The sequence below is a fragment of the Mustela nigripes genome, chromosome 2 (genome assembly GCF_022355385.1).
Source record: "Mustela nigripes isolate SB6536 chromosome 2, MUSNIG.SB6536, whole genome shotgun sequence".
Lineage (NCBI taxonomy): Eukaryota > Metazoa > Chordata > Mammalia > Carnivora > Mustelidae > Mustela > Mustela nigripes.
The window spans coordinates 100,730,626-100,743,448 of NC_081558.1; the positions used below are offsets into that span (position 1 = coordinate 100,730,626).

At 40.8% G+C, this 12,823-nt stretch overlaps 1 protein-coding gene across 4 annotated transcripts in view; it reads right to left on the reverse strand.

Annotated features, from left to right (window-relative positions):
- Positions 1–12,587, reverse strand: part of ZNF148 (zinc finger protein 148) — a 120,622-nt gene extending 108,035 nt beyond the window's left edge. Inside the window, exon 1 of one of the 4 annotated variants that reach the window (XM_059391128.1) lies at positions 12,328–12,587. In XM_059391128.1, coding sequence (XP_059247111.1) covers positions 12,328–12,549 — 222 coding nt within the window. In that variant the 5' untranslated portion in view covers positions 12,550–12,587. The remainder of the gene's footprint in view (positions 1–12,327) is intronic. The other 3 variants (XM_059391124.1, XM_059391127.1, XM_059391126.1) reach the window with 3 other exon arrangements.
- Between the last annotated feature and the right edge of the window lie 236 nt (positions 12,588–12,823).

Sequence of the window (12,823 nt, forward strand, 5' to 3'; positions counted from 1 at the left end):
GAGAAAAAAGAAAAAACTACAGAGGCCATTTTAGATTCCTCAGGACATCTCCTATCATCCAGCCCATTCTTCCCACTTTTTACTTGAACCTCTTTATGTATATGTATGTTGCTAGTTTGTTTGTTTGTTTAATGTATACAAATTACCACTACACACTGATGTGGTTTTGAGGAACTCATGTAGAGGTCAGAAGATGTCAGTATCTCTATTATGCTCTTTTTTTTTCAATACTTATTGCATAATGCACCATTTTTATAAACATCATGGGTGGAGAGGACTGTCCTTATGTGCACAGAGAAGGAACAGGCTCCTGGCATTAGTTATTTCCTAGATAGCATTATGTTTTCCCAGTATTTTCTCTGCTACAAGTTACTTGACTCTCCTCTTCTCCTTACTTGCATTCCTATTCAGGTCAACCCCAACCTCTTCATTCATTTCTGTTCTACGCTTTTACTAGCTTCTATCAGCTTATTAACGTTCTTCTGTCAACAAAATACCCTGTGTCCTTTGCCTTTCATATTAGTACACCTCTACCTTTTTGCCCTTGCATATGAATGGCTAGGATTTTGCAAGTATAACTTATAAAGAACTTTAAAGAACAGGTAAACGTAACAAAATTGTTTATCTCCATCGCACACCATAAATCAGATACTATCATCTCTTGCCTGGATTGTTGTGACTGCCCCTTCATCTTTTCTCAAGCTTGGCTCTTTTCAGACAACCTAATTCTCTCGTGACTTAGCTATCCATTCTCCTACTCCTTCAGCTTGCTAAAAGGACCAATTGCTTCTTGCTCCAAAGGGCGACTCCTATTACTAAAAAATCTCTTTGCAATTTACATTACTCACTTAAACCATTCCATCTACAACATCCACCAAGTTCCAAAATACCCTCCCCTCTCCCTTCCCAAAGACTTCAATTCTACTTTGTACCACAGTCAGCCATTATTCTCGGTAACTTCAACAATGATGCTGAAGTACCTTCTACACCCTGACCTTCCTCAACTCCTAAAGCCTTCAGCTGCACTTCAGCCACCCACACATATATAATGAAAATAGGTCACCAATTGGAAGTGCTGTACTATTAGGATTCTAACTTCAGAGACCTCCTTTTTTCTTTTTTTTTTTTAACCACAACTACTTTATTGTTCTATGCCTGCTCTTTACCTCCTTTGGGCTTCCCTAGTCTCCCCACAAAATTTAAATCTGTCCATCAGCCATTTAATATTGCCCTCTCCAGAATATCATGACCTTCCATTATATTTACCATGCACCTCCCCAATGACAGACAATCTTCACCATCTGTTTTCTTCACACCCACACACTGGATGTTAAGTACCACCAGAAAGCTATGAAGTCTTCCACAACTGATTTATTCTAAATACAATTTTCTATCTCATTGACTAATCCTAGTCATTTTCATATTTAAATCTTTAATCCCATCAAAAATCAATCTTTCCCATAAAATTCCTTCAAATCACACCTTCTCTACCTGTAATCAAATCCTCTTTACAGCTTGCAGAATGCTGTATTTTCATCCATCTGTTATTTCTTGCCTCCAGTTTTGGAAAAAGAGCTGTTCCTCCTTCTTAAAATAAACTTAATACAATTCCTACATTCAATGTTTCCATATTCTCCCAACCCACTCAGGCCTTTACTCCCATGCACTGTGCTCTCTGATCTGCTCTCCTAAAGACCAAAAAAAAATTTTATATACCAAATCCTATGACCTACCATCCAAGTCCTTATCCCCTCTTTGGCAATGACACTTGAACTACCACTGAGAGTTTATGTCACTGTACAACAGGATTCTACTGTGGTCTCTCTAGTTGCTGCTTCTATCTCCAACAAGTACTGGTCCTCATCTTAGCCCAAATAGAGGGTATTTTCCCAAGTTCAGTCTTTCTCTAATTCTCTCCCCTTTGGCATTTCATCTCTTAACATTGCTTCTGTATTTTCATTCCTCAGCTACCCTCAGCTCCCAAAAACAATCTTTAAACCATCCCCCACTGCTACAATCTAATTTATTTCTTAGGAACTAGAATATATAATGATTTATTTTCACCTATATTCTTCAATTATTGCTTCAATTAATACCTCAATTATCAGTCCAAATAATTTCATTGCCATTAGCACCCTACCAAATCCAGAATTAGTAGCTTCAATTATTAACTCTAGGTACATATTCCCAAATCTGTTAGACCTCCTTCCTCAGCTGAATTCAGTATTCCTAACTCTAGCTAAAAAATTCCCCTTGCCTACTTCCACTGGTGCCCCACACACTGGTCATGTCTTAAAACTGAAGTAAGTATTCTTCCCCACCAAAATAGTTCTGCTAACTGATCCAATAATTTTTATTAATGGCACTACCATTCTCAAGTTACCCAAGAAAAGCCCCAGTTTCCCTTTTTTCTCTTTTCCTCCAGTTTCCCAAAAGCCATTTGCCATCAAATCTCTCAATTCTTTCTTCTATATATCTGCTTTCTTTTATTCCCGTTACCACCACAGCAACTTGGGTTCTCAGAACTTCACACTTTTGTTATAGTTTTCTGAATTGTCTCCTAGTCACTAGGTTCTCTTCATTGCAAAAACAAAACATAACAAAAACAGGTCACCACATATGTATTCTTTTTTTTTTTTTTTAAAGATTTTATTTATTTATTTGACAGAGAGAGATCATAAGTAGGCAGAGAGGCAGGCAGAGAGAGAGAGGAGGAAGCAGGCTCCCTGCTGAGCAGAGAGCCCGATGCGGGACTCGATCCCAGGACCCTGAGATCATGACCTGAGCCGAAGGCAGCGGCTTAACCCACTGAGCCACCCAGGCGCCCACCACATATGTATTCTTAAATCACCTCATTTCCCCACTCAAAACTCATCAGTGGTTCCCCACTACACACTGAGTCAAGTTAAAAGTCTTTAGACTTCCAAAAAACAGAAACTAGCCAATAGCCCAACAATTGTGAAATGAACAAATACACTGTGATATGTTCATAATGGAATCCCACAGAGAAGTGAAAAAGAATGAACTACTGCTATATGCATCACGGATGAATCTCACAGACATGGTGAGCTTAAGAAGCCAGACACAGATGTATGATTCCACTAATAAGAAACTCAAAAACATAAAACTACTCTGCCGTAACAGAGATCAGAATAGTACAGCTGACCCTTGAACAATGCAGAGGTTGCAGAGTCAACCTCTCCCCACAGTGGTCGAAAATCAAGGTATGACTTTTGACTCCCAGAAACTTTACCAATAGCCTACTGTTGACCAGAAGGCTTACCAATTACAAACTATAGATTAACATGTATTTTGTATGTCATATGTCATATATACTGCATTCTTACAATAAAGTAGGCTAGAGAAAGGAAAATGTTATTAAAAAAATCATAAAGAAAACACAGTACTATACCATAATTATCAAGAAGAATTATACTTGTAAGTAGATCTGTGCACTTCACACCCATGTTGTTCAAGAGTCACTGTAATTACTTTTCAGTGAACAGGACATCAACTTGAAGGTGACCAATTAGGGAGTCTCCTGGCGTGTTGGAAATGTTGAACTCAATGGTGGTTACATAAAATGTCTATCTTCAAAAATTCTGTGACCTTAAGATTTGAGCACTTTATGTAGGTAAAGATGAATCAATCAATAAGTAAAAACCCATTTACTCTAGATTTTTAGATGTTTCCTCTACTTCACAGCCTTATTTCCCTCCATTCAAAATATGAACCCTAAATTCCAGCTAATCTAGACTACCAACCCCTAAACACATCCACAACTTTTCTGTCATTAATATCATACTCCCTCTTTTTGGAATACTAACCCTCACCATTTGCCTACTATAATCCTATACATCCTTCAAGGCCTAAGCTACACACCAACTTCTCTACAAAGTTGAATCTGCCATAGTACTTCTGTCATAGACAGATGCATACACATTTTTGTCCCTTGATAAACTCCTAAAAAAAAATGAACTATGTCATACATAAACATGTATCCTTCACACTGCCTACCATGAAACATTACACAGTAAGTATACAAAAATACTCCCCGAAGAAATGCTTGCAGTCCCTCAAAAGCACTCTTCAATCCCACCCTTCCTTCTCAAACCTATCCATTACTGTCTCTACTTGCAATTCATTCAATTTACATATTTAATCATTCAATAAAAAAACTGAGGACCTACTATCTGCAAGAAACTGCAACTACTTACCCTAATGTACCCCACTAAACTACCCCAACATGTATTCCAGTTTCAGTTGCTGCTTTTGAATTTTACCCCAGCTCTAAATTTCCAGTCATCCTCCCCTCCTGTTGCCATCCAATCGCATTCTCCCCCTCATTTCTAATCCTGCTATCAAGCCAATTCAAGTTCTTAAGTTTCTCCAGTAGCATCCTAACTGGGTCTGTCACCCCCCAATAGTGGCAAAGTAACTACCATCACACTGGCGCCAATCTACTCTGTACAGTATAGCTATCATCAGATTAAGATATTTAATATACAGGCCTTTATTCCATTCTCTACTCAAAAAAGTTGAGTAACTACATATTATGATGTGTGAACATACTTTAATCCTATGTTAACATACTTTAATCCTCAAATCCTCGCCTCAGCCCTTGCCAGAAGGTATAATAATTACCAATTTCTTCTTTTTTTAAAGATTTTATTTACTTGTCAGAGAGAAAGTTAGAGAGCACAAGCAGGGAGAAGCAGGCTCCCTGGTTGAGCACGGACCCCAATTCAGGGCTTGATCCCAGGACCCTGGGATCATGACCTGAGCTTAAGGCAGAGGTTTAACTGGCTGAGACACCCATGTATCCCAATAAATTATCAGTCTCTTTTTTTTTTAAGAGTTTATATAATTGACAGAGAAAGACAGCCCGAGAGAGGGAACACACATGTTGTGGGGACTGAGAGAGGTAAGAGAAGGAGAAGCAGGCTTTCCGCCCAGCAGGGAGCCTGATGCAGGGCTCAATCCCAGGACTCTTGAGATCATGCCCTGAGCCAAAGGCAGACACTTAACAAACTGAGTCACCCAGGCGCCCCAATAATTATCAATTTTTTGAAGAGAATATAAGAGTCTCAGAAAGGAAGCAATTCTCTCACAATTCTCTCACAGCACATGTAAAACGGAAGGGCCAAGACTAAAACCCAGCTTCTGTTTGCTTACTAAGCACATTACATCTACTTAGCTTAGCTTTCAAGGCCATCCATTTTCCACCCAACCCCACTGACTCTTCCTACCCTTTATCATTATGCCCTATTCATGAACTCTCTGTGTACCAAACTACAAGCTGTGATCAATTATTTAGTTAGTCATGAAATGAGTTTGTGAGTGACAGTCATCTTTTTTTGGCCAAATAGAAGAGAATGGAAAACATTTGAGTATATCCAACATAGTAAGGGATATGGCTACTGAAGCATTTTGTTTTATACTTACACACAAACATTCAAACCATACAGTAGCTGAAGACATGACATATATTTCTTACTGTGGATCACAATTAAAAAAAAAAATTTAAACACTAACTCACTATTCCTCACATGTCTTTGGCTTCTCACCTTCAAGTCTTTGCTTTTGCTAATCCCTCAGATTGGAAGGCTCTCTTTCCAGGAATTCCTACCAGTAAGAATCCTATCCATACCTTCAAAGACTAGCTAAAAAGCCATTTGTATGCCATTAAAAATGTAGTCCCAGGTTTCCCTCTAGTCAAATGTCTTTCCCTAACTTTTAACTTCCATAACATTTCGTACTTAAGATATGCTGAATATAATGTAGTTATTTGTGCACAAGTCCAGCTTCACTACTAGAATATAAATCCCAAAGGATTTATTCCTAACTACATCTAACAATGTTTTACATACAGCAAATGTTCATTATCTGTTGCCTAAACTCACCCCATCACTTTCTGAAAACTGCTTTAAATCCACATCATAAACAATTTCTAATACATTCTAAACTTTGATTTACTATTATCCTTCAAATTGTCTTACTATCTTCCTCCCCAAAATAACCATTTCAAATAATCCTTTAAACTTTCAATCTTTTCTTGCTTTCTGCTAAACATAACCTATAATGTATCAATAATCTTTTTCTTCTTTCAGAATCATACTTTCTGTGGGATAACACCTTTCCTTCTCCATCTGGTTATCTTCCACTTTACTCCTAGTTCTCTACATTCATAATAATAGATTTTATATTCTTTAAACAGATTTTTCTTTCATTTTCTCTTTAACTAGACTTCCTCAAATATTTCAATTCATATTACAGTATACGTATTTGTCAGCCCAATAAATCCTTTCCAGAAAAAAAGGCAGGTTATGAATAAATTGAAACAATCAGAAACATATAAGCCATTTAGAGCTTCTAAATTATCTGATACTTTCATTCATTCATTTATTCAACAAGCATGTGTCTACTAGACATATGCCCTCAATTCTCTGACTATTCTATTCTGTAATTCAGAAAGCAGCTTTGAGAAAAGCATGCAGGAAAATGCCAGGATAGCAGAGCCAAGTTGACTCATGCTCTTCACTCACAGAGACCAAGTAATTTGTGGGGTACAGGCTCATAAAAGGAAAAACTAAAAGTTACACTAGACATAGATGGAAACAGACCCCCCCCCACCTTCTTTGTTCCAGGGAGCTCAGAATCTACCCAGCAAAGGAGAATTTGAAGAAGAACAAACCAGTAGGAGTAGCTAAAATGAAATAGGCAGAAAGCATTCAGACAAAAATAGATCCAGACTCTAGGTTCATTCTAGGGCTGCAAGAGAAATTTGGAGCACTTTAGTTCCTCTCCTGAGATCCCTAAGGAATCCTTTCAAATATCTAGCTAAAGTATGGTACACTTAAATCTTTTCCCCTAACCTTAGCCAATATTCATTTCTCCACTCCCTGAACTCCTACAGCATTTACTATCCATAGAACTCATTTGCGATCTTAATCATAAACGGTCTTGTTCACAGTAATTAAAGTGTTTGTTAACAAATATACCTAGAATTTATTTACATATTAAAATCTGTGAGGTCCTAGGGGCACCTACGTGACTCAGTTGATTAAAATCAGTGAGGCCCTCTTTAAAATAGTTACCTTGGGAGGCTACCACTCACCCATTTATTCACTGCATCCATCCATCCATCTGATGCACTTAACCAACACTTACTTAGTGTTCGACTACATACAAGTGAAGCTATCATTATTCAGCATATTTCCAACTTCATCACAGGGAGTGTTTTCCAAAGTCAGTTAGTAAGTCAATCAAGAAAGCCATTCCTATTTCTGTGACTAAGTGAATTTAAACCAAAACTATTCTTCATTCACTCTATTTGCTCTTGTCGGATCTGATGGATCTTCAGCATTTCTAAAAATCAAATCTTTCAAACTAAAAAGCTTTGTCACCAATGAGACTAGTCAGAATAACATTATGCCTTGCACTATTCGTAACTGCCATACTGAAGGGACTATGAACTCTGAGGATGGCGACCACGTTTAAACCAGTTTACAACCCAGTCCCCCCAAAGCACACAATAGGTACTTAGTAAATAGAAAAATTGTATAGAATGTGCTGGAGGCTCAGAAGGGAATTCAGAAAAGGTGATCCAAAAATGTTCTGAATGCTACTACTGAAAATGACTACCAAAATACAAAAATTCTCATTTGGAGGTATATTTTTGATACCTGTTTTACAAAATCAACTTTCTGAAATCCTACACTGTTACTAAATTACTTCATAAATGTCCTTCTCCTCCTAAAAAAAAATATAAATACTATAAATTCCTTGAGAAAATAAATTTCACCTAACACTTTTTTACTATCATGCCAAAAATGAATTAAATCAGACAGATTCTTAAAACAGCTAAAAATGTCTAAGCAGTCATTTAGGTAAGAAAATGCAAATTAAACCAGCCACCAACTCCAAATCCAGACTTAAAATTTACTCAGATTTGGGCACCTAGGTGGCTCAGTCTGTTAAGTGTCCAACTCTTAATTTTGGCTCCAGTCATGATCTCAGGGTTATGAGATCAAGCCCCACATGAGGACTGCTTAAGATTATCTCTCTCCCTTTCCCTCTGTCCCTCCTCCCCCACAACCCCTTCCATGCTCATGCTCTAAAATAGTAATAATAACAATAACAATAATAATAATCTACTCATCTTAAACTAGCCTCAGATTAGAACAGAATCTTTGGTCCCACCGCTTCAATGCTTTAGCAAGACTGTGCCAATCCCATTCTAATCCATTCTGTCTTCTTCCCTTAAATCCAAAGGCTTCAACAGTCAGATATCCCTTTTGTCCATCACTCTCTCTCTCTCACACACACACACACAAATTTTTTTCTACAGACTCCCATGGTACTCAGCAATTTGACACAGTCCCACTATTATCACTGACATTGAACACTCCTTTCCATCATTCATTCAACAGGTACTTATTAAACACTTAAAAATCAAACTGTTTAGAGTTCCCCGAAGATTAAGGAAAAGTCTTGGATCCAGAGTAGGCTCCAGTCAAGCCATCCTTTGCAGAACAGAGAGAATAATTCCCATAAGCAAATACAAGATTTAGCAGTATATAATCTGCATGTGAATGCTTTTCTTATTCAAAGTAAAGATTCTCAAGAGGAGAGGTTACTTAAACAAGACTTCTGAAAAAGGGAGCAAGTTCTTTCTATTCTCCCCATCCCTCTACTGACTTAGCAATGTTAAATCTCATACACCAGGGCGCCTGGGTGGCTCAGTGGGTTAAGCCGCTGCCTTCCGCTCGGGTCATGATCCCAGGGTCCTGGGATCGAGGCCCGCATCGGGCTCTCTGCTCAGCAGGGAGCCTGCTTCCCTTCCTCTCTCTCTGCCTGCCTCTCTGCCTACTTGTGATCTCTGTCTGTCAAATACAATAAATAAAATCTTTAAAAAAAAGAAAAAAACTCATACACCAATTTCAAAAACCAGTATTTTACAAATAAATCCTAATATATGGGCAGCATACTTTTTTCTACCACATTTCCAGGATATTAGTGACTTAAATATGCAAATTTCCTTGTAACTGCCACAAATCTGTCTCACCACTGTAAATTTAAATCTCCTTCACATCAACTATACCCAATGTCCTCAGAATTCTTTACCCTCTCTTCAGCCTCCTACAAATTTACCACCTCCATCACACTCTCACCTTCATCTTCTTCCCCCTTTTATCACAATTCCCTATCAGTCCTTCCCTCCACAAAAAAGAAACATATTATCTACAACAATTCATTCCTTCCTAACAACTCTTTGAATTGCTACAGAAGCCTGGAAAGAAGAGTCAAGGGTCCTTTTTACTCCATTCCCAGACCCCCCACTCTAACACTCTCCAGAAGACTGTCAAATAACACTAAACAATTGACCTGGTAACTAATTCCAAGATGAACAACTATCATTGCCAACCAACTCCTCTCTAACTAGCAACCTTTATGCTGCAAAGAAGTTGTTTTCCACAACTTAGTGTTTCTCACAGGTCCGTCCATTAAACTTCCTTCTACCTTCTCACCCAGTCTAATTCCAGCCTAATTCTAAATGCTTTCTCTTTAATAATATTAAAGATATAGGGCGCCTGGGTGGCTCAGTGGGTTAAAGCCTCTGCCTTTGCCACAGGTCATGATCTCAGGGTCCTGGGATCAAGCCCCGCATAGGGCTCTCTGCTCGGCAGGGAGCCTGCTTCTTCCCTCTCTCTCTGCCTGCCTCTCTGCCTACTTGTGATCTCTCTCTCTCAATCAAATAAATAAATACTAAAAAAAAAAAAAGGGATTATTAAAGATATAAAGACAGCTAATAAAAAAGCTAAAATAGTAACTACCAAAGGTTTGAAAGGAGGAGAACGGGGATAATGCCAGGGACACAAATCCTTTCCATTCATATAAGTCTTCCGAGTCCTTCATAATGTCATTTTAATCAATCAAGAAATAACAGTACATGTATATTACTTGCAGACCTGATGAAAAGCATGATAAGAACTACAAAACTTAATGCTTACAGCAGTAGCCTCTGGAAAGTGGGACTGCAATGGACAGGTGAGACAGGGGCTACTGCTCTTCACTAGATGCTCCCTCAGGACAATTTTACTTTTAATTATGCACATGCTATTTCATACAATTTTAAAGGGAAGAAAAATAATGACATACTATATTTAAGTATGTATTTAAGTAATATTTAAGTATAAATATTTAATATAATATTTATATTTAAGTCCATTAAACCTACAGAAATTAAGTGATAATATACAGTGCAGGTGAGAGTAAAGAAAACAGACTCTCTCATTCTGTGATAACAATAAAAATGGGTACACCCTACTATGTAATATACTGAAGCCGCTGAAAATAAAGAGTAAACCTAAGTGCACTGACATAAAAGTTTTCCAAATTTAAAAAAAAAAAAAATCCTGGATTATTTCCATTAAAATATTTTAATGAAAGTCCCTCTCATATCTAATGCCAAATTCTCATCCTTCTTTAGATATACTTGCTAAACAAATGAATGACTGAATTTTCCCATCCCTCTCCCAAATTTCTTTCCGTCTTCTCCATTAATCCTTCCACCCTCTACTTCCATAAAAAGATTGTTTATACTATCCTCTCCTCAGTTCAATTATATTACAATGTAATGTGTACATTGTAATATTTTTTCTTAATAATAAAAAATGAGTAATTTTCAGGTATCTTAAGAGTAGGGTTCTAGCCTGCACTTCCCTCTTGAAAATCTTGTCCGGTGGGAGCTGAGCAAATCCAACAAGCCTTGGTTCATTTCCTGATATGGAAATGCTAATATTCCCTCTAACCTGGCTCTAGAATCATCCAGTCTCTTCAGGTTCCCCTAGACCTCAAGACAACCAACCAGTCCTGACCTCCTTGCAACATAAGACCTAAACAGATATTCTCAATCCTCCATTCTGCAGGCCCACATTTTGCAGGCTGATGCATTTTCTTCAATACCACAATGCCTCAGTGAGAGTATACATTCAGGAACCATGAATAGCAAAAGATCTCCCACCAGCTCCAGAGTTAGGAACCAATCCCATCAGACTAATTTGGGATCCAAAAGGAGCCTCCAAAGAAAGGCCACCGTGCACGGACTCCCCCCACCATTACTTATAACCCTGTGTACTGCAACCCAGGGTTAATAATATGGCATCAGTTCTCCTGGACCAGATACGCTGGGCAGTGGAGAAGAAAACCGCCAAGTCAAGTAATTTCCATTCCAGCATTAGTGTTCACCCGGCCTCTACTAAATGACAATACTTCAAATTTGCTAAAACCTAAACTCATGGCTTAGGGGATCCCTGTAGGTCAGGCGTTTTCTTACCGTCTGTTTCAGAAATTCTCATATTCAATAGTGCAGGTCTAAAACGTCTCAGACACAAACTACGGACTAAGGTCTAATTCTCAGTGACCCCAACCACTGCGGGACCGCACTTACCAGATGTCATCTACAGAAGAGCCCAAACAGGTTCAGAACTAGGCCATCCTGGCCCATCTGGAATAACTCTTTAGTCCTTGGGCCAACATTTATTAATTCTACTACATCTGTCTATTCTATCATGCATTCTCTTCATAGTCTCTAGAATTTAGCACTTCCTCTGGCTTCAAACGCGATCCTTTCTATTCGCGGAAACTGCTTGTATCCCTTCTTTCCTTTCCTTAGAAACGCTTCAGTTCTTTCCATAACGAAATACCTAATGTATCTGCACAATGAACGCCCCCCGGACTCCTCAAGGCTCCTCCACCGCCACCCTCTGCATTCCTCCACCTACCCGGCATCTTTCCCTCCGGCCTCTCTCTCCCCGCACACACTCCCACTACGTTCCCCGCAAGGATTCCCTTTTCTCCAACCCCTGCCCTTCCCATCTCCCAAAGAACACACTCCGGCAGCAACAGTGACTGAGGCCTGCGGTGCATAAAGCACTGCACCAGGCACGACGGACAGAGAACTGGTGTCTCCCTAGCCTTTTCACACCCACACCCAGCACCCTCCAGCCTCCCCCTGCAAACCTCCCACCTCCTTCCCTACCTCTGACACCCGCCTCAGGCCTCGGAGGCCGCCTTCTCGCCTCCGCCACCCCCGTCATTATCCTTTCTCAACCCCCCAACCCACCATCCGCGCCCTGCTTCCTCCCGTCCCCTCAGCCAGCTCCTGCGCTTCCCTCGGCCTCGGCCGCTCCCCTGGCTACCCCCAGCCTCGCTACGGCTCACTCCCCCCGGGGTCAGGCCGTTACCGCCGCGCGCTCCCCCCGCGCGCCGCACCCCCTCCTCCGCCCTCCCCCGGGCCCGGGCCTGCCAGGCCCAGCGCTTTACCGCGGGCGGGCGCCGAGTCGCGCGGTCACTGACTGCAAGCGGCGGCAGCTCCAACCTTTCTAGGGGCCTTGAGAGGAGGGGAAGGGGGGGAGGGGAGAGAACTTTTGCTGTGGCAGCTTCGGCAACAGCTCCCACCCCTGCGCCTTTCTCCTCTTCCTCCCCCTCCTCCTCCTCCTCTTCCTCCTTCTCTTCCTCCTCCCAGAGCAGTCGAGACGCAGACATGCCGCGGCTAGAGCGCCGCCGCGGTCGCCGCCACTGCCGGCGCGGTGCATTGTGGGAAGCCTCGCTCACGGGAAGCGCTCCGCGGCGCCCGCCCTCCCTGGCCCGGAGACCAGGCTGGGAAGACCCAGCGTGGCTTCGATTCCGGCGCCTGCGTGTCACTGGCCCAGCGTGGCCGGGGAAGCTGGCCCCGAGCCACGGGTGCCCCCGGGGTAGGCATGAGGGAAAGCAATTCGGGAAATACGGGCCCTGAGGAAATCTCTTCGACAGGGGGTCA